Below are 23,379 nucleotides of genomic sequence, written 5' to 3'. Positions count from 1 at the left end.
ACCACCTCTAAAACATATGAAGGAAATCTGAATGGAATAAATCTAACAACTGTGAATCCCAAAACCTTGAAATAAAAATTCTAAAGATTTTGCCTCTAAGGAAAGAATACACTCTTTACCTTTAAGAATGCACTATTGACCTTTTTGAATGCGTTCCTGACCTCTTTGTTTCTCAGGCTGTAGACCAGAGGGTTCAGCATGGGGATGACCATTGTATAGAACACAGATGCCATTTTGTCCGTGTCCATGAAGTGACTGGAGCTGGGCTTTAAGTACATGAAGCTGACAGTCCCATAGAAGATGGAGACTGCAGTGAAGTGGGAGGCACAGGTGGACACAGCCTTGTGATGACCTGCAGCTGAGTGCATCTTTAGGATGGTGACAAAAATGAACAAGTAAGAAGTCCCGATAACCATGACAGCAAAAAAGACATGTAAACTCTCAACACAAAGAAGAAGCAGTTCACTAACCTGACTGTCAAAGCAAGCAAGAGCCATGAGTGCTGGAACATCACAGAAAAAGTGGTGGACCATGTTGGACTTACAGAAAGTGAGACTGAATATGTCCCCAACGTGAATGCAGGCATTCAGGAAACCTATGACATATGGGCCAATGACCAGCAATGCACAGACACCTGTAGTCATGGTGGTGGCATAGTGCAGGGGCTTACACACTGCTGCATAGCGATCATAGGCCATAGAGGCCAGCAGGTAATTTTCCATGGTAATAAAGTTTGTAAAGAAGAACATCTGAGCAGCACAGGAATTGTAGGAAACAATCTTATATCCTACAAGAAGCCCAGCCATGGCTGTGGGAGTGACAGTTGAAGAGCAACAGAAATCTACCAGAGACAGGTTACCTAAGAAAAAGTACATAGGAGTGTAGAGACAAGAGTCCATGCAAATCAGCAGGGTCATCCCCAGGTTCCCAACCAGGGTGAGGGTGTAGATGAGGAGGAAGGTGATAAAGAGGGGAACCTGCAGGCCTGGGTCATCAGTGAGTCCCAGCAGGATGAACTGTGTCAGTTCTGTCCTGTTCACCATCAGTGGTATCTGACAGCCACTAGATACTATATAGAAATTAGGAAAAAGAAAAAGGACAATGAAGACATTGAAATTGAAAACTATAAATTCAAGATAGATTTATTCATTGTAGTAACAACTTTATCTAAAAGAGTCCCTACAAAAGCCTGGACCTCAAACCCCAATTTAGTGAGTTAGTTGGATATAGGTTAGCATGTTTTAGAATTTGAAAATTTTTCATGAATCATGCATGCAACTTAAAATTTTTATCTATATGTTCACTGAGTCTTAAATGATTTCATAACTTGAGAAAATGACATGTAGATGAATCTTTCTGACACTTCACTTCTAAGATCAATAAAGGTTGACACTTCAACATCTTTACCTGCCAAAAACTGGTTTAGATGCTTAGGCTGCATTTTAGTCTCCTCTCTGTAATATTATGTGGTTGGAGAAAATAATAAAACAGAGTCTACAAGTGCTAATTCATGTAGAAAAAATATATTTTAAAGAAAGATAGTTAAAACTTTCTTAATCATTTGCATGTGTGTTTTGTCTGTTTATTTCCTAACCTCCTATGATAGGTAAACATGTAATATGAATATAATAGTTGCAGATCATTTTTCCTACTTTTGGGTCATATATGTGGAGAAATAACATATATCAGTAAGGTCCCTATGATGGAAGTTGTTTTGTTTATACCTCAATTTGTTATCAGTACTTTAGAAAAAAAATAACTTTAATTCTTTTACCTTGTAAGTAAGGAACAATAAGTGTGTCTTCACCCACATTTGAATGAATTAAACTTCATGAAGTGGTCGTGTAAGCTTACCAGCTGTCTTTAGAAGAAAAATGCATTAATCCAGAATAGTCAGATGAGATTATAAAGTCAGCCATGGAACGTTGACTACATATGCTTGCAGGCACACACCCTCTAAGGTTGTAGTCAAAATGCTCCAAGGTCCCCCTAGGTAGAGCAAATGGAAGATTGAACATTATTAGCATGGGTCAGTGTCTAAGTTGACTGTGCATGCTTTCTTCTTCAAACAGGGTGTACACCTCCTCTGTTTTAGCATAATAGACATGATAATGTCACATCTGCCACACATCTTAAGGATTTCAGCTGTAAAACATGAAACAGACATTTGTGTAAGTCTGAGGATGGGGTTAATGATTAAAACATCTATCAGGGTAATAGAATCTTTGAATACTTTCTCTCACCATGGTTGAGGTTCACAGCAATTCCTAGGTCAGAAGTCCTCACGTACTAACAACTATGATCACTGAAATCAAAAGTAAAGAATAAATGGTGACACATACTCCAGTCCCTCTAAAATGATGAGATGTGGAGTCATATTAGAACCTCAGAGGATGTTGCATGGAGACCTGGGGTGAATTATGTAAGTTTGGACAGCTCTGGAAATTTCCCCAAGAGATTTTCTGAAGCTTCCAGTCCTGCATTGTGCAGTGGAAGCAATTAACAACCTGTGGGAATTACATCAGTTAATTTAATGCGCACCAATATATTTTATTTTGGTTTATTCACTTTAAAAGACTTATTTTTTTTCACTTATGTATGTATATATTTGTGTGTATGCAGGTGTGTCCATAGAGGCCAGAAGAGGGTGTCAGATCTTCCCCTAGAGCTGGAGTTATAGGTGGTTGTGGACCACCTGATGTGGATGCTGGGAGTACAATTCAGGTCTTTTACAAAAGCAGTATGTGCTCTTAACTGCTTAGTCATCTCTCTAGCCCCTATTTATCATTTGTAAAATATTCTAAATAACGTGCTATCCAAACTGAAACACAAGCCATTTAGTGTATGGTTTGCAGAATGTTGTCAAATATCTAGCCCTATGTTTACTACCGCAATTGTAACCTAATCCATTCAAGCTTTTTTGGTAAGTGTAACTCCCACCAGCACTCTGTGATGTCAGTTATACTGATTTTGTCCAAATCATTTCACCTTTGCTGTAAGTCCTCAGCTATAACTCTGAAGTATGTGGTCTTAGAGTATGTCATGTTTCACTTAGTGACTGAGGGACACCCATGATATCACCCATATCACAGATCTCTTTCTTATGCTTATGTGTATTTGATGCGTGTGTGTGTGTGTGTGTGTGTGTGTGTGTTTGCATGTGTGAGTATATGTGGAAGCTGGAGGCTGTCAGAATCCTTTGTTGATTGCTCTCTATTTTATACATTAAGTCAGGGTCTCTACTGAACCCAGAGTTTGCCAGAATGCTTAGAATAGCTAGCTGAATATAGGAGATTCCCCCGTCTTCATTTTAGGAGGAGTGCTGGAATTACAGGACTGAACTCTGATATTCATGTCTGCTGAATGCCTGGTAAGCCATCTAACTGCTGAAGCGTCTCCAGCTGCTGAAATCCTTTTTTTAAATACAGAATAATAAAACTATATGTGAACATTACAAATATTTTTTTTCTAATCTGAAGTTACAAAACATTTGTGTTGATTTTAGAGTTAGGCTGTTGTGAATTATTTTAAGTCAAGTAATTGATGAAATAGTTTTTGATAGGTCCCTGTTTCCATGTGATCACAGGCATTAGGTTAATTTGCCCAATCTTGTCTTATTTGTGTGAAAAAAATGCCAAGCTATTTTCTGTAAATGTTTTCAATTTTGACCTCTCATCATCAGTCATTAAAATTGCTTCACATCTTTAACTGTCAAGAAATTCCCTTATCAAATACTTTTTTCACTTAATTATTTTTATTACCTTTTAATTTTATTTGATAATTTCATACATGCTTATAATATGTTTTGATCCAATCGAAGCCCCATTCCTTCACCTCCAATTTTCCCACTATTCTTACCATCACTTTTCCCTACCAACTTTATGTGCTCTTGTGTTTGACACACTGAGTCCGCTTACTGCTGCCTGCATGTGCATGGGTACAGGACAATCAGCTGGAGCAAGGGTAGCCTCTCTGGAGCAGTTTCCCTAAATAAATGTAACTCTCCATCTACCAGCAGCCATCAATTTCCAGAAGCTACTCAGCTACAAGTGGGACCTCGTGAGTCCCTCCCCCATTCATGCTAAGGTCTTGTCTGCCTTGATCCTGTGCAATCCTTTTGCCTGCACTGTCACAGCTACTTTGAATTCAGGTGTGCAATGGCCCTGCTCATGTCCAGCAAACACTGTTTTGCTGAAGACATTCACTACCTCTGGCCATTACAATCTTTCTGCTTGAACCTCCACGATAGGGAATGTTATAGAAATGTCCCATTTAGAACTGAGCACCCCAAAGTATCTTATTCTCTGCACTTTGACCAGTCACAGATCTCTGTGTTAATCACAATCTACTGTCAAAAGAAGCTTCTCTGATGAGAGTTGAGAATTATACTATTCTATAGATATAAAATGGGAACATAGGAGACAGTTTATTGCCATGTCCATTTTAGCAGAATAATACTATTGAGTACTCCCTTAGAACCTATGACCTAGCCAGGCATGGGTTTGTGTCCCAGTTAATGGTACCAGGCATTAGTTTTGTCTTGTGGAACAGGCTTTAAATATGATCAGAAAGTAATTGGTTACTCCCCTATTTCACCCTCTGGCATATTTTCCAGGCCAGTTGTTATAGTAGCTTAAAGGATTCACAGCCAGGTAAGGCTGTTGATTATTTTACTCCATAGGCATTATGCATAGGAATGTCCAAGTCTATTAAAACTGCCAGTAGGGATGAAGCTTCCAGGTTGGTTCCAACTTTATTTCTCTGTATGCTATGATACAAGGATGTAGTGTCTTTACAAATAGGGTCTTACCATCAAGTTCTGGAGGGCATCTAGGAGCAATGGCATCAGTCTGTAATGTCTGAGGGAGGGAGGGTTTTATGAGAACCCACTTATCAACTATTGTATGACACTAAACATGGAGATAGATGAACAAACATCTACTCACTTTAGATAGAGAATTTACAACATGGGCCTGGAAGGCTGGAGAGATGGCTCAGTGGTTGAAAGAACTAGGTGCTCTTGCAGAAGACCTGGGTTCGATTCCCAGCACTCACATTGCAGCTAACAACCATCTGTAACTACAGTTCCAAGGGAATCTGTTGCCACTTTCTGACTCTGTGAGCATTGCATGACACACATGCACTTACATACATTCAGACAATACACTCATACACATAATTTTTTTAATTGACAACAGTCCAAAGTAAAGAAACCCTCAAAGTCCAACTCGGTGGATCAACACATTTATTGGGGCTACTTACAGGAGTAGGAGTGAAGGGTTACTTACCAGACACAGAAATCATTCAAAGACAGGTACATCATCAGAAGTCCAATCTAGCATGAGTGATATCTCACCAAAGCCAAACACTTGAGCTTACTGCATGACTTCCAGGCAGCTCAACAGGTCAGAACCTGTTTCTTTCAGGCAGCTTGGCTGATCTGAGAATGTTTCTCACAAGTCCTTATTGCCTTATTCAAGCTTGAGGAGGAAGGGACAGTGAATACTGTCAGTTTCAGGGATTTCCTGAAGCTGTTGAGGTGTTTGCTTTCTGAGACTTAATGAGATCCCCTACATGATGGAATAGTTAATCTTGGATGAAATTGCTACACAAAAGTTTACCCCTCTTCTGGCTTTGTGGCCTTTCTGCTGCCTCTTCTACAATGGCTCCTGGGCCATGGAGAGACTGACACAGAAGTCTGACCACTGTCCTATAACTCCAGTAGGGAACAAAACCATCACATCTATCTTTTTATTTACCCAGGTTGCCAAAGCATAGATAGTGGAGAGACTTGGTGATGTTTTTCTCGTAGAAAGAATCCACAAGTGAAGAAGATGTGGAAACCAGGGAACAGAAACATATCCAAATAGACACTGACAGCCTAATATCCTATGGTTAAAAACAAGAGTGTTGGGAAGTACCTTAGCATCTAAAGCAACAGCAGATATTTCCCCAGTGAGGCCTATGACTTTCCTGGTCACAGGTTTTCATCTAAATTCCTAGTTATAATGCGAATTTTACTTACGGAGCAGGCCTTAAGTTCAATCAGAAAGCTGGTTTACCCATAACCACCTCCTCCACTGTTGTACTAACTGACATATGTATATGCAGATATTTTAGAAGCTTATACAGTAGCGTGCTTCCAAGTGGCCCTTCAAAGGTCTTTGCTGTAGTTATCCTGGACCACACTTCCCCTTCTACCGTGATCTCCCAGTCCCCATTCCATTTAACTCTTGCTGTTCCATTGTTCCCCTTTTCCCCTCCATACCACCTGTGTTCTATCCGTCTACCCTTGAAATCCCCCATAGTCCCTTACTAATTTCCTGCCTCCTATGGGTAATTCAACTTCCACCACATATCCACATATCTAAAGATACAAAGTTGTGAGAGAGAACATCTTTTATGTCTCCATTACCTCATTCAGAATGATTATTTCTTGTTTCAACCACTTTTCTATCAGTTTCATTTTTTTCTTTATAGCTAAGTAATATTCTATTGTGTATATGTGCTACATTTTTATTATCCATTCATTGGTTGATGGACCTCTAGGCTATTTCCATTTCTCAGCTATTGTGACTAGAGCTGCAATGAACATAGGTGAACACCCATCTCTTTTTTAGGATATCGAGTCCTTTGGGAATATGATCAGGAGTGGTATAGCTATATCATGGGGTAGATGTATTTCTAGCTTTTTGAGCAACCTCCACAATGGTTCCCCTAGTTGCCATAACAATTTTCACTCATACCAAAACAAATAAAATTCTTCTTTCCCCACATGCATGCCAGCATTTGTTCTTGTGTTGTTGCTGCTGTTTGGGATATTAACCATTCTGACTGCAGTAAGACAGAAGTCTCAAAGGAATTTTAATTTGCATTTCCCTGATGGCTAAGAGTGTTGAACATTCTGTAAATATTCTGATCCATTTGCATTCCTTCTTGATAATGCCTCATTCTTAAAATCCTTAACTCAGGGCCTGGAGAGATGGCTGAGCAGTTAGGAGCACTGACTGCTCTTGCAGAGGAACAAGGCTCCATTCCCAGCACCCACACTGTGGTTAACAACCAACTATAGATCCAGTTCTAGGGGATCTGATGCCTTCTTCTGACCTCTGTGGGCATTATACAACATGGGTACACTTCTACACATGCAGGCAATACACTCATACACATAAAATAAAAATAATTTAAAAAATACACTTTTGAGGCTAGAGAGATGGCTCTGCAGTTAAGGACATGGACTGCTCTGGCAGAGGACCGGAGTTCAATTCCCAGCACCCACATGGTAGCTACAAACCATCCTTAACTCCAGTTGAAGGGGAATCCAAAGCCCTCTTCTGACCTCGTACACATAAATACACTCGTACACATAACATTACAAATATAAATACGTTTTAAAATAAACAAACAAATAAATAAATAAAAATAAGCCCTTAACTCAATCACATTGTCTTTGTCCATTTGGGCTATGAAGAATAATATTGAAAGATTTCTGAGTCAGGATGTGGATCTCTTTATGATCCATTATTAAGTCAGCCACAGTATCATGTAGAAACATTCTATACAATCTTAGAAGACTTTCCATTAATCCAAAAATTCTACCTTTTTTGGTGAGAGACGCCCTTTCCTATGTCTACATAGTCCAACATGAAGCTATCTCAGAAGCATCCACACATACACAACATTTGCTAACAACCCACGAATTTCATTTTGTCCCCTTAAGTTAAAACATGGCATAACTGACAAAATCGCTGTGTAGCACTTAGCTGTGCCAAGTTTGCTGCTCCTGTTGGCATTTGTCCTCGGAGGACTTCTTCAGGCACTTCTTCAGCTCACGGGCTACTTTACACATGCTTCGTGTATGTTTGTATTGATAGCTATTTTAGTTATCGTTCCTTTTGCTGTGACAAAATGCCTGACAGAAGTTCCAACTGCAGATGAAGAACTATTGGCAATAGATAATAACTGGGAGAGGAAGACTCAATTTTCTTTAAGGATGTGATGCTAGATAGGGTAACCAGGCTCCAGTGGATGGGTTCACACCAAAGGACATTTGTGGGACACAAATTGGACTTAATAGGCCTTAGTATATATGGCAGAGTACGTGAAATCCAGAGGGGTGATTCTATAAGAAGGTATAGATAGAGTAGAGTCCAAATAGGACCAAAATATGCTGTATGTCATTTACAAAAAACTCATTAAAACATAGGGTTCAAAAATAAACCAACTAAGAAAGAAAAAGTTCACTTATGAACTTATGATTTGAAAAGCTTCAGGACAGGGAAGTCATGTTAGCAGGACCATGAGGTTATAGTGTGTGTATAATCAGGAGGCTTACAGATGCATTTTAGGACTCAACTCAATTTCTCTCTTCACTAGGACTGGAATCCCAGTCCGTGATGGTGCCACCCACACTCAGGGTGTGTCTTCACCTCTCACTTAAAACTTTCTGGAACCAGTCTCATAGACACAATAAAGGTTTCTATGAACGTTCTAAATTCAGACAGGTTGACAATGAAGATTAGCCATTAAAATATATCAAAGGAAAAGTACAAAGAGAATTATGGATTGTGGAAATATTGATATTAATGCTGTTAATAAATAGGCACAAAGTATCAAAATTATTCTCAATTGGCTATTATATTTCTTTACATGATCCTCCCTTTCCCCCCAGGGGGAAAAAACACTATTGCAGAAGGAAAGTTTAAAAGCTCAAGAAATAGAATTAGTACAAGTTTTAACTGTAAGTACATTGAAATGATATGACTCTTGATATAGTATACTCCACACACTTAAGATTATGATCAAAAAGACTATTTCTCCTTCAATATAACCTTCATGAATGCACTCTTGACTTCTTTGTTCCTCAGGCTGTAGACCAGTGGGTTCAGCATGGGGATGACCATGGTGTAGAACACAGACGCTATTTTGTCTGTGTCCATGGAGTGACTGGAGCTAGGCTGTAAGTACATGAAAATGATGGTTCCATAGAAAATGGAGACTGCAGTGAAGTGGGAGGCACAGGTGGACACGGCCTTCTGATGTCCTGCTCCTGAGTGCATCTTTAGAATGGTGACAAAAATTATCATGTAGGATACTAAAATAATTATGAGAGGAAAAAAGATATTGAAGCTGGCTAAACAAATAAGAACCAACTCATTCACATGTCTGTCAGAGCAAGAAAGAGCCATGACTGCTGGCATATCACAGAAAAAATGATGGACCACATTGAACTTACAGAAGGAGAGACTAAATGTGTTCCCAGTATATAAAAAGGCATTCAAGAAACCATGAACATAGCAGCCTATGACCAACCCTGCACATGCACGCGTAGTCATGGTGGTGGCATAGTGCAAGGGCTTACACACTGCTGCATAGCGGTCATAGGCCATGGAGGCCAACAGGAAATCTTCCACAGTAGCAAAGGCTGCAAAAAAGAACATCTGAGCAGCACAGTCATTGTAGGACATGACCTGGTCTCTGAATAGGAAACCAGTCATGACTTTTGGGGTGATAGTTGAAGAGTAACAAAAATCAATCAGGGAAAGATTACCTAGGAAAAAGTACATGGGAGTGTGGAGCCGAGAGTCCAAGAGAATCAGCAGGATCATCCCCAGGTTCCCAATCAGGGATATGATGTAGATAAGGAGGAAGGTGATAAAAAGGGGAACCTCCAGGCCTGGGTCATCAGTGAGTCCCAGCAGGATGAACTGTGTCACTTCTGTCCTGTTTGCCATCAGTAATCTCTGATAATCTCTAGAAGTTCTACAGAAACAAGGAAAATAAAGGAACAGTATGACAAATTACTTGATCTTGAATAGCATAAATACAAGATATATTCATTCATTTCAGTAAAAGCTTGCTCTAAAAGAAACTCATAAAAAAAGCCTGGACTTGAAAACTCAATTCAGTGTTCAAGCTAAAGTAATACACAATACTGAATCTGCAGAAATGTATCAATTCATATATGGAATTTAAAATACATTTGTATGTCAAGCTGTAAGCAAATTAATAACAACAAAAATGACATGGAAATGATATTTACCTGTCAGACCACTTCTCCAAGCTCAAAGTGAAAGTCTGACATGTCCATATTCCTCACCTGCCAAGAACTTGTGTAACATTTTAGATTCTGTTCACCATCTCCTCTCAATGATGTCATAAATTTGGAGAAAAGGACGAAATGAATTGTAAATATATTCATCTAGTTAGGGAAATTTTATATTTTAAATGATTAACATTTCAATTTTATTACTTTCTGTTATGTTTTCCACATATCTATTTACTAAAATGGTAGAAAACTATTCAAAGAATTTGTAATATTAACAAAAATTCTGACCGAGTGTTATTTTTCCTGGTTTTTCATATTATTGCAAGAATAATCACAATAAAAATCATGACAATTGGTAAATTCCCTATAATGAACAATTTTGCAATCTAATACAAGGAGTTTTATTTAAGTATTGAAACCTATTCCCCTTTTCCATAAGACACAGTGAGTATATATGCCCATCTTTGCATGAATTATGCATCTTACTATATTGTACACGCAAACTCATGAAACTTACCAGCTAGAGGAGAGAAGTTCATTAATCCAGAACAGGTAGTCTGAGAGAAGTCAGTCATGGAACATGGTCTAGTGATTACAGACTCACACTCTCTTAGGTAGTTTTCAATGTATTCCAAGTTCTCTAGGTAGAAAAACTGGAATGACCATTAGCATGGATCAGCTTCTAAGCTGATTGTGTCTTCCCCCACTTGATGGAGGGATTACTGACCTCCTCTTTGTTATCATATCAAACATAAGAATATCTCATCTGCCACATATTTTATAGATTCAGGTCATAAAAAATGAATATGTGATACCTGTGAAAATCTCAAATGAGGTTAACAATTTCTTAAAAATCTATTTTATGTTAGTATTTTCCCTTACTGTGGTTGAAGTCACAGTATTTCCCAGGTCAGAAGGCCTCCAGTACTGATAACTACTGTCGCTGACGTAAAAAAATACAGAGTAGTAGGGCAGGGCAAGAAGCACACTCCCTCTAAAAAGATGAGAGGTGGAGTTGTGTTAGTGTCTCAGAAGCTGAGGCATGGAGATCTGGGGTGTATTATACAGGCTTGGTGAGCTTTAGAGTTTCCCCCTTGAGACTCTCTGGTGCCTCTGACCCTACAGTGTGGGAAGGAAGCAAATAAACAACCTATGGGAAATGCATTGCTTACTTAAGTGTACATATGTGTATTTATATTACTTGTTATTGGTTGTTTTTGAACTGGTCTAATGAAAGCAGCATTTTCATGCCATAAGATGCAGAACTTCTAGTGTCTGATACTTTTATCAAATACCTAGCCCTATAGACAGCACCACACAATCAAGTAAGGCAGTTCACCTGTGCTTTTCTTTGGTAACTGTTCCTCACGTGCATATCTGGCTCTAAAAAGCAGTCCCACTGCTCCAGCTTTGCCACCTGCAGCCCACATAAGTTGTCTGACTCCATTCCATACCTGCTGCTGTCCTAGCTGGTCATCCCACAGTACTGGCACGTCCAGTATCCAGGGTCCACTGAAACTGAGGCTGCACATTCACCAATGGCCTCTCCCAGCTTCTTAAGGGATGCCAACCCTGCTACATGGTGCCAAGCCCCAGTTTTCCATGACTCCTTCAGTCTTGGATGTCTGCTACAACTGGGGCTGCACCTTCACCAAAATGCTGGAGAGATGGCTCCGTGGTTAAGAGCATGGGCTGCTCTTGCAGAGGGCCAAGTTCTGTTCCCAGAACTGATATGGTGGCTTAGAACCATTGTAACTCTGGTTCCAGGGGACCCAACGCCCTTTGCTGACCTCCATGGGCATTGATGACATGGTTGCACTTACAGTCATGCAAGCAAAATAAACATAGGCATAAAAATCAAAATTAATTATTTTTTAAAAAAAGAAAAGCCTGAGACTTTTCCCCTTCCTATTTTAATTTTTTTTCCTTTTTTACTGATATTTTTGTGAATTTCATACAAAATATTTTGGTTGTATTTAAATTTAAATGCCCTGTCTTATCTTCACCTTCTTTATTAACCTCCATCCAATTTCATGTACTTTATTACATATGTACACACACACACACACACACACACACACGTGTGTGTGTGTGTGTGTGTGTGTGTGTCCCCAAGTGTCCTTTGGTGTGGATCCATCCACTGGAGTCTGAAACTTTTCAGGCAAAGCTGATACCAATTCTTCCCAAACTGTTCCATAAACTAGAAAGACAAAGGATGCATCATAGAATACTGTACCATTCTATGGGTACAGTATCATCCTGGTACCCAAATAGGGTAAGTGCACACAACAACAAAAGAACTATAGACCATTTTCCCTGGTGAACACAGACTCAAAAATGGGTACAAATGCTTGACTGGATAAGACTTAACATGTATAGCAGAATACATGAGGTCCCTTGTTGGGATGAGAAAAAGGGGTTTAAATTTGATTAAGAGCTATTGTATGAAATGTACAAAAGCTCAAAAAATTATTAAAATATTTGTGAGCTGAATTCAAGAATATATTAAAGAGATCACTCATCCTGAAAAAATTGGTTTCATACCAAGGATGTAAAGTTGGTTCAATATAAACATGTCAATAAATGTAATACAACATCTAAACAGTAAAGGGTAGAAAACATATGATCAACTCCATAGATACAGCAAAAGCATTTGGTTTTCATATTTGAAACTTCAGTATGAAGTTTCATATTCCTTCATGAAAAAAGTCTCAAAGAAATTGGAAATAGAAGGAACATATTTCAGCACAGCAAAAGATAAATTGAGAAAAACTAAAAGCATTTCTTATAAAAACCTGGAAGAGAATGAGGGTGCCCCCGCTCTCCACTCTTACTCAATATGGTGCTTGAAGTCTTAGTGCAGCAATATATGATAAAGAAATAAGTCTGATGGTTAGTGTTGGTTATCAACTTTGTATCAGTATAACCTAAGAGACAAACCCCTGAGCATGTGTGTGAAGGAGCTTCTAGATTGGGTTAAATGAGTTTGGAAGAACCACCCTAAATGTGGGTGATCCAACTCCATGGCTGGGACACCGAACCGAGAAAAACAGAGAAATCCAGTTGAGCACTTTCTATCTTTCTGTTTCCTGCCTGTGGACACAATGTGACTAGCTGCCTTCCACTCCTGCCATGGCTCTCCCAGATAATGGACTATAACTTCAACTGGGAGCTGAAGTAAATTCTTTCTTAAGTTGTTTTTGTCATATATTTTATCTTAGCAGCAAAAAGTAACAAACACAAAAATGTACAGAAATTAAAAGGATTTCAAAGTAACCTTAGTTTCATATTACATGATCTTATATTTTGAAAGCCCTAAAACCTCCACCAGAAAACTCATATTTAACAAGAATCATAGTACAATATCAACAGCTTTCGATAAACTAATAGCCAACTTTAAAATGAAGGAAATTGGACGTGGGAAAGTACCACTGAGAATGACCTAAGGAAAGAAACCTAGGGACAACCTAAGCGTGTGAAAATTTTCACAATGAAAAGAATAGAAGACACTAGAAGTTGGAAAAATCTCCCATGCTCATTGAGCAGCAAATTAAGATTGCGAAAATGAGGACATTACCAAAAGCAATCTACAGACTCAGGAAGACCCTTGTCAAAATTTCAATGATATTCTTCACATAACCAGAAAAAGAAGTCTAGGGAATGAGATACAACCTTGAAAACTATGTTCTTGACCATGGATAACATCTGAAGTATATAAACAGATACAAAAATTTTTGACTCAGTTATACCACTCCTTGGCATATACCCAACTTGTACATCCATGTTTGTTGCTGCTCTTTTCACAATAGCTAAGAGATAGAAGCAACCTAAGTGTCCCTCAATTGACAAGTGGATAATGAAAATGTGGTTCATTTATACCATGGAGTTTTGCTCAGAAGTAAGAAAGATGAAATCATGAAATTTGAAGGTAAATGGATGGAACTAGAAACTGTTATACTAAGTGAAGCAACACGGACTCAGAAAAAAAAAAAAAAACAATGTATGTTCTCCCTTATATGTCATGACCCAAATATTCCTCTGACCCTGTGATGACAAGCCATGGACCCGCCTCCTGCCCACACTCTGCAAAAGCATTATTCCCCTTCCTTCTTCCAGCCAATTGGTTAACCATATCTGTTTGCAGGGGAGGAGCTAAAGGTACAAAAGCTGGGAAAACCTCGAGGCCAGTCTCTTGCCATTTTGTGAGGCTATCTGGAACCACGTGATTTATGTTTGGGTGTGGACTTTCAAACACAGCCATGAATGGGGGGGCGCCCACTCTTCTGTAAGTAAACGTGCACCCGAAGCTCAGTTAGCAAGTCCAATAAACCAGTTAAGATTCTTCAACTGGGGTTTGTAGAGTTCTTTTCTCAGGTTGTTGCAAGGACCATGGGAGGAGGGGATTGGATGCCATGTGTGCCTCCCAGCAGTGAATTTGACTAACAATTGCTGTCATAAACAGGCTACAACGAAACTGAGAATGAGTTTTGGAAGAGCGTTGATGATGTCCCTGATATGGGAAAAGAGACCAAGAACTGAAGTAAAGTGGGTGAGGGGAGAGTATGGGCCAAGGAAATGTTAACCTGGTGCACCATTCCCATAGGCTTGGTGGGGGTGGCTGCATTGGCATGGTTAATGCAGTGGACAGTGAGATATGTAACTAGGGTAGGGCCTTCTAAGCAGTCAAAGTTGATGGGAGAAATCCCGGGGTGGCAGCCATCTTGTAGATGGTATGGGGTGGCACTCTCGCTTGACTAATGTGGGCCACCATGTGAGAATGGAGACCCCTTGAAAACAGCAGAAAGTCTGGAACAGATTGTGTAAGCTCTGGGAGTAGCACACCATGGACAGAAATGTCAAAAAGTAGCTGCAGAGGCAGTTTGGCCATTGCTATTGATAATAAGAAATCTGTCCTAATCAGAGGCCTTAACCAGAAGGAAACTGTTAGAGAGGAATTAGAGTAGGAGAGGGATATGAGGCTGGCCTCTACAGTACTGGCCTCTGACCTTGCTGGTAAATTAGATAAGAGAGAAAAGGAGATGGAGGTGTTGGCATGCTGTTTTTTACATCTAGGAGGTCAAAAGAGAAAAAAAGCCCAGATCAGAATGATAATAAAAGGCCCATCCTGGGACCCTAAAACCTGGAACCCCTGGAAAGAGTTGGGTAGTGAAGAAGAAGGAAGTGACCTAGAGATAGTGGGAGATGCTCCTCAGGTCCAACCTTTAATTCAAAGAAGGGGAGAAATCCATGGTCCAACATGCTGATGGAGGTCTTAACAATAGCCCAGTGCAAGACCATGGTCCAACATGCTGATGGAGGTCTTAACAATAGCCCAGTGCAAGAGACCATGGTAATCAGACAATAGTCAGTACCAGAACTATTAGAACTGGGAAAGGCATTTAGACAAGCTATGAAGGAGCCTTTGGCCACCTGGCTTGTGAGGCTGCGGGACATGGGGGCAGATGGGATCATTTTAAGTTCTACAGAAGCAGAGAAGTTAAGCAATCTAACAACTCACCCCTCTTTGAGACGAAGACTTCACAATTTAAGGCAATATGAGGGAAACCAGTCCATGACGGATTGGCTCATATGAGCCATTCAGGACATGTGGGTATCTCCCGCTAAAATTCCCATAAATACTAGAGACTGAAAAACCATTGAGGATGGACAGGCTCTATTGAGGGAACTGGGTATGAGGGAAGCTGTATTTAATGCCCTGTTCACGGGCCCAAACAGGACTATGTTTACAGGAGACTTACGAAACTGATTCAGCAAAGCCCATGAGACTGGTATGTAGCTTTGGGGTCAGTGCTAAGTAAGCCCCATGGCCAGGTGTGACCTGTATGAAGCTGGCAAGGCTCTGGCAGATTTCAGTGATTCAGACCAACATGTAAACAGGATTTGAAAGGTGATAAAGAGAGTAGACAAAAGGGTAAAGGTCTGGAATTCAACAAAGAGGCCCCTCTGTATCTCCTGAGCACAGATGTGGATGGATCTGCACAGAGCAGGAGTTGCTAGGGATAAGACTGACAGGCAACCAAATGTTGTGCTGGTGAACCTATGGAGGCTTTAAGACCTGACCAGCAATTCACCACAAAAGTGAAAAAAACTGGGGACCAGGAGGTGCAGTAACTCCAACTGTGTCCCCTGCTCCAGAGGAAGGAAACCTCATTGGATGGTAACCCCCCCAACCACTGCCTTGAAGGGGTGGCCAAGGTTGCCCACAGGTGAGGGCCATACTAGGTCACTAGAGGCCACATGTCGAATTGAGGATTTATTGGCCCCCTACTAGTATACAAAACACTTGGGCCCTAGTGGATCCTGGGGCAGAGTGTACATTAATTCATGGCAATCCCCAAAAACATCAGGGCCAACAGATAACAGTGGATGGGTATGGGGATAAAATCATACAAGTAAAGCAGACTAGACTCATTGTAAGAGTGGGCAATTATCCCTCCAAGGAGTTAAAAGGTATGTATCTCTCCCCTTCGAGAGAATATTTTAGGGGTGGATGCCCTACTGGGTCACATCCTACATACTACTGTGGGAACATTTTGGCTGAGGGTGCAAATGGTAAAGGCAGGGGGTGGGCAAGATAGGAGCCAGTCAAATTGCCCACCCCATGGAGGGTGGTAAATATCAAACAGTAATGGCTGCCTGGGGGTCAACATGAAATTACCAAAACCATTGAAGAACTAGAGCAGGTAGAGGTTATCCACCCAGGCCAGAGCCCTTTCAATAGTCTCATTTGGCCTATCAGGAAAACAGATGGTTCCTGGAGAATGACTGTAGATTACCAGGAGTTAAATAAGGTGGTGTCTCCCATTCATACAGTGGTGCCCAACATTGCACTATTAACTGATCAGCTGGTGCAGGAAATGGGGTCCTTCCACACTGCAGTGGAGCTTGCTAATACATTCTAATGTACATACTAAAGTAGTCCCCTAGCTGCTGAATCCCAAGATCAATTTGCATTCACGTGGAATTGACAACAATGGACTTTCAGAGTACTTCCCCAAGGTTACCTCCACAGCCCCATGGTTTGTCACAGGATGATGGCCCAGGACCTGGCTCTGTTATCCTGCCCTCCTTCTGTAAGGAGCTTCCACTGCATAGATGACATAATGCTAACTTCTGAGTGCCTTACAGATTTGGCAGCTCATTTAGGGAACATGCAAGTACACCTGAAGGAGGGAGGATGGGAAATCAACCCACCGAAGGTACAAAGGCCTGGTACAGTGGTAAAATTTTTAGGAGTTTTATGGTCAGGCAGAACTCACATGCTACCCAGTGCAGTGGTTGAAAAAAATCTTACAACAATCCATACCAAAAAATGCTAAGCAATTGTAGGTATTTTGAGGACTTCTAGGGTATTGGAGAATTTTTATACCTCACCTTGCTCAGGTCACCCGTCCCCTTTATAATCTAATAAAGAGAGGTGCCACATGAGATTGGGATGTAAAGGCCCAAGAGCCATTTGAGCAGGCCAAGGTACTGGTTGGGCAAGCTAAGCAGCTGTGTGCCCCAATACCTTGGTGTCCCTTCATCTTGGAAGTCACCTGGAGGCCTGAGGGTTATGGGTGGGGTTTGTAGAAACAGCAACCCAAACAGACAGTCCCAATTGGGTTCTTGTCCCAATCATGGAAAGGGGCAGAGTCCCAGTACACAGTTCTAGAACACCAACTGCTGGCTGTGTACAAACCATTGCAACAGGTGGAGTCCATCACGGGCCCCACCCTCATTACTATAAAAACCACATATCCCATAAAGTGATGGGTGGAAGGGCTTTTAGCCAAGCCTCTGTCAGGGGTGGCACAAAACCAAATGCTGCAAAGATGGCATGCATATTTGCAACAGTGAGGGATGGTGTCAGCAATCCGGATCACCAATGCCATGCAGGCAGTACTAGGACCTGTGTCATTTCAATGCACAGAGCCTCTCCCTCCAGTTCCTAGAGTTGACCCTCCAACAAGACCTGACCAAGTGCTAGAAGGGTTTTTTCCCAATTCCAGCTGATACCTGGCATACCAATGGCACTAGCAAGAGTTCCAGACAAGAATGGGTAGCAGTGGCAATAAAGATGAACACTGACACTATGTGGTTAGAGAAGGGGGAAGAAGAAAGTAGCCAATGGGCTAAATTGAGAGCTGTATGGATAGTAATAATGAGGGAGCCTTAACCAGTAACAATTTCTACTGTCAGGTGGACTGTGTTCAAAGGCTTCCCCTTATGGATGGCCCAGTGGGAGAAAGAAAACTGGCAGGTTATGGAAAGGCCACTATGGGGATAAGTATGGAAGGACATATATAACAAAATGCAGCAGGAGCTAGTGCCCCTGGTAGTTTACCATGTGGCTGCCCACTGCCTGGTGAGTGCCCCCGGAATCAGGAAGCTGATGCCCTTACCAAGGTGAGAACTGTCTGCCCTCAGGTTCCTCTAGAAGCAGCGCACTGGATTCATATCATCTGGCCACAGAGGAGCTGACACAGGATGTGGAATAGCCAAAGTCACCGGCATTCTGGTAAAATATGCTGACATCCAACAGGCTGTCCAGGCCTGTGAGGTGTGTTCCTGGTTACGGCCCTGGAGGATGGATGCCATGATGGGACATGTGCACAAGGCAGCTTCCCCTATGAGCTAGTGGTAAGTAGATTATATAGGGCCCCTGACAGTCAGTGAAGGGTGTAAATATGCTCTCACTTGTGTGGACACTGTCACAGTCCTTACCCAGGCCTTTCCTTACAAGAGAGTGACAGCTTACTGAACTCAGTATCAGGTATGGGTGCTTGAGGCAAATTGGTGACAAAGGCACTCATTTCACAGTTACAGATGTGCAAGCTTGGGCTGAGAATAATCAGGTTCAATCGTATTTCCACCTTCCATACAATCCTACAGGAGCAGAGTTCATTGAAGGAAAAAAAAAAAACGGGTTGCTAAAGGTGCAGTTGAAAGCCTTAAGCCCAGAAAGAACCCTACAGGGCTAGAAAAAGGCCCTTCCAGAAGCCATAAGACTGTTAAATGAAAATCCCAGTACCAGGTGTGGGTTGCCTCTCTATGAGCAGTTGGCCAAAGGGACCCAAGAGGTCCCCAAAACTATAAAGGCAATTGCCAATAATGTTGGTTGCACACACGAAGTGGATGATAAGACACTATTGCTGACCCCAAGCTCAGTTAGCAAGTCCAATAACCTCATCAAGATTCTTCAACTGTGGTTTGGAGAATTCTTTTCTCAGGGGGTAGCAAGGACCATGGGAGGAGGGGACTGGATGCCACGTGTGCCTCCCAGCAGTGAATTTAACTAAAATATGTGGATCCTAGCATCAAATCCTGATAAGTGAGTATGTATCCAGGCATAACTACAGGAACTGGGATAATGAAAAGGAACCTGTTCGGTTACGGAAGAAAGAATCTGAAAGAGAAGAACAGTAGGAAACAGGCATTAATAAGGGAGATATGAATAAAAATGGGGTTATTTTAAGGGGAGGAGGGAGGGAAGGTTATACAAGGAACCTAGGAGACAAAAGGAAAGAAGGAGCTCAGGAGAGGTGGGACCATAGGAGAAGGTTACTAAGGGAGAAATGGGAAAAAAATAGGGGTACTTTAAATGGGGAAACCATGGTGGAAGGGTCAGACAATGTGCTAGATAAATAATACCTAGCTAGTTTTAAAAGTCCAGAGGGAACCATAATAGTCCAACAACCTACTGACAAATTACACATACAACTAGCTCAAGGAATATAGCACATATCTAGGCAAGGTTTATCTAAGAATGTTTGGTCTTTGACCAAGCTTTAGCTATATGGCACATGGTAATTAAAAGTACCAGACTGGTGGAACTAACCTTCTTGGATGTTTAACAGCCATACTTTGAGGCCTATACTAATTTGGTCAGAGGGACATAAAGGACAGTTTTTGCTCCTTGCCCTCCTAGGTACACTAAGTTCCAGGGGACTATGAGTATCTCTCAAAAATTCCTGTAACTGTGGTTAGTCACCTGTCCTCTTGATCAAGGAGGCCATGGAGATCACATCAAATGGACTTGAACCACTATCCAGACTACAAAGAGGAGGGTCAACACAGAGGAAACATTTCTTCCATACTTCCAAGCGAAGCCAGCCATGGTCGAGGATGACCTTTGATTTATCTTCACATAGATGGAACTGGTAAAAGAAAGGAGTCAGGGGCTCCTCCCAAGCCCATGTGACCCCTTCCAAGCGAAGCCAGCCGTGGTCGAGCAGGACCTTTGACTTATGTTCACATAGGCGGAACTGGTAAAAAAAAAAAGGAGACAGGGGCTCCTCCCAAGCCCATGTGACCCCTGAGGAACAGATCCAGATCCTCAAATGGCCTTAAGAATAAAAATAAATTGGTTTATCTGGGCCAACTGTATGGTCTTAAACACCCAAAAGGAATGAATAACCAAAGGTTAAAGGGGCCAATATAATTTTTTAACAGTCCATATGTACAGCTAAAGGCTACATAACAAGAAACAATGCCAGACAGGAGATATCTTCCTTTGAGCTATTGGACAGAGTGGCCCAAGAGACTCCTAGACAGTAACCCAGCATAGAACTGGGAAAATGAACAACAGACCCCAATCTTATCTAAAGGAATATTGACTACTGATTGCTGCTAAATTACAAAGAGCTTATCTTCCTAAAACAAGGAACTCTAGATAGGCTGACTGGGGTCACCGCCAGTGGCAGCCACTCCTCCGTTCTCATGGGTGCCGCTCCTTCATTCTCATGGGCATCAAGGCTACTCCTCCACTCGCCCTGGGCTGAGGCCACTCTTCTGCCTGCCCTGGGCTGAGGTCATTCTTCTGCTCGCCTGGAGCTGAGGCAGCTCTTTTGCTTGCCCTGCGCTGCCTCCTGTCGTTGCTGCTTCTGCCTGGTCCTGGACCCCAGAGCTGGTGAGGAGACTGTGTCAGCAGAGCCGCATTCAGACACAGGAGACCAGGTTCAGTGACACAGGTCTGCTTTATTGCAGGAAGGCACAAGCTTATATAGGGGTAGTGGTCCAATCACAGCACAGCAAGTAGGATACCTTATTAGCATCATCTTATTAGCATAACAGACTTAACGTCCTATCACAGAATAGAGGGTAGGATGCCTCATTAGCATACTGGGTTTCAGAATACAGAGCCTGGATTCCTGGAAACCACTTGACCCTGATAGTTGCAATATCACCCTAGGCTCAAGCCTGTCTCCCACATAGCCCCCTTTTTTTATTTTTAAAGGTGAGGTATAGAGCATACTGATATCAGTCCAGATACATCAAGGCAAAGTACAATGGCTCAGGGGGTCATTGTATCAAGAGCCCCCTCCCTCAAGATAGCAAGCTTCCTTAAGAGCAGGTTGTGCCAACTCCATGCCAACCAGTGGGAGTCCAGATTCTTTGCCTTGGCATTGTTGTCCCACTTCAAAGGTCACCCAGCATAATGGACTGTGCCTGTCTTAGGTTGTCCCATCTCTCGGGATCTTACCCGTCATTCACTACCAGCCCTCAAAGGGTGGCTCCCTTGTATGGTTTGGCAGAGGGAGAGGCCTGTATAAAGGCCTCCTCAGGGGTCAAGAATTTGTTGAAACCTGTAGGAGGCCAATTATAGGTTGATAAGGGCAAGGAACAGTGGGTCCTTGTTTGCAAAGACATGTCTGGCAAGATCTGGAGACAGACAGGAGCATGGTACATCTGTAGTTCCAGGAACCATTGGCCAGGGGGTGTAGATTTTTACATGGAATTTACCTCCTTTTCATTGGCTACATTAATAATCTGTCAAGTTAGGTTGATGGGTTAGTGGGGGTTAACAAGAGTTGCTAGAGCTTGAGTGTTAACAATACTGATAACATAAATAATAAGGAATATAGACAAAGGTTTTCCTCTAGATTGAGGACTTAGCTTAGCTAATGTCTCTGTTTGCAGAGAGAGATGTTTGAGGTCTCCCCAGGTTGGTGGCTTTTGTTGTCTGTGACATTGGGTCAGTCTCTCTGTGGTTAAGAGGTACATTGCTTCCTCCAGGGTCAAGGCTGCCATCTCTGGGGTCAGTGGTTGTGGAGGGAGGTTTTCTGTCACAGGCAATTCTGATGTTCTGAGTCAGGATCCAGATGGGGGATAGAAGATTATCTGGAAAGACACAAGCATAGTCTCGCCCTTGTGTTAATAATAGGTGTCAATAATATGATGGATATATTTGAGCTTGCCAAAAGGAGAAAAATGAGTGGCATATTTGCCATATCTTATTTGGGCCAAGACCTCTATGGAGGGTCCCATCATGTTGTAATGGCCACAGAGGTAGAAGAGGGGCACAACAGCAGGCATGGATCAAATGTTTACAGCTCTGAGCACAGACTGTGCAAAGCCGCACTTGTTCAAGGTAGCAATGAGGTCCCTGTGCCTGGGCTTGTGGGCTTTTAAAATTGCCATGCCCTACCAAGGCATCAAACCCAGTGTTTTGAACATTGGCATTTCTATTGTGCTCTGCCTGTTTTTTGAGAGCAGGCATGGATCAAATGTTTACAGCTCTGAGCACAGACTGTGCAAAGCCGCACTTGTTCAAGGTAGCAATGAGGTCCCTGTGCCTGGGCTTGTGGGCTTTTAAAATTGCCATGCCCTACCAAGGCATCAAACCCAGTGTTTTGAACATTGGCATTTCTATTGTGCTCTGCCTGTTTTTTGCATTTGTCCTGATAAGCAGCCTTCCACAAGAGAAAATCACCTCCCTGTAGACAGGCATGGGCGATATTCTGCCAGTCACAGGGGGTGTTGGCAGCACAGCTGATTGTACCTAAGATCAAACCCAATGTTTTGAACATTGGCATTTCTATTGTGCTCTGCCTGTTTTTCGCATTTGTCCTAATAAGCAGCCTTCCACAAGAGAAAATCACCTCCCTGTAGACAGGCATGGGTGATATTCTGCCAGTCACAGGGGGTGTTGGCAGCACAGCTGATTGTACCTAATAGCTGACCAAACCAAGGTTAATGAATGCCACCCTCAATGGCAGCCTTACACAGCTTTTTTAAAGTATCATTTGAATATGCATTCCAGACATTAGAGTTTTGTAGTCCCTGATAGATGGTAACGAGGAAAAACTGTGGAAAATCACCCATTGTATCATAGGAGAGGGGCCTAAGTGGCAGGGACTTTTAGATGGACTGGGGGGAAACTTCTTAGAGCTAGTGCAAGATGGCAGAAAGTAGCCATCACCCTGTAATGGTGGAGCGGAGGCTGTCTGAACTTCCTGTTTTTCATCAAAGCCAATACAAGATGGCGGAGGGTAGCCACTGCCCCATAATGGCAGGGCAAGGGGGATCTTGACTTCCTGTTTTTTACC

At 41.9% G+C, this 23,379-nt stretch overlaps 2 protein-coding genes across 2 annotated transcripts; both read right to left on the bottom strand.

Annotated features, from left to right (window-relative positions):
* Positions 1-95: 95 nt before the first annotated feature.
* LOC103742695 (olfactory receptor 5B2-like) lies at positions 96-1,046 on the bottom strand. Its single transcript, XM_008843771.2, has one exon. The coding sequence runs from the start codon at positions 1,041-1,043 to the stop codon at positions 96-98; it is 948 nt and encodes a 315-aa protein (XP_008841993.1). The 5' UTR covers positions 1,044-1,046.
* A 7,764-nt stretch (positions 1,047-8,810) lies between these two features.
* On the bottom strand, positions 8,811-9,734 carry LOC103742680 (olfactory receptor 5B3-like). Its single transcript, XM_008843760.1, has one exon. The coding sequence runs from the start codon at positions 9,732-9,734 to the stop codon at positions 8,811-8,813; it is 924 nt and encodes a 307-aa protein (XP_008841982.1).
* Between the last annotated feature and the right edge of the window lie 13,645 nt (positions 9,735-23,379).

Source organism: Nannospalax galili, unplaced genomic scaffold, assembly GCF_000622305.1.
Source record: "Nannospalax galili isolate Female #2095 unplaced genomic scaffold, S.galili_v1.0 scaffold2482, whole genome shotgun sequence".
Taxonomy (NCBI): Eukaryota; Metazoa; Chordata; class Mammalia; order Rodentia; family Spalacidae; genus Nannospalax; species Nannospalax galili.
This window is presented reverse-complemented; position numbering and strand designations above follow the sequence as displayed.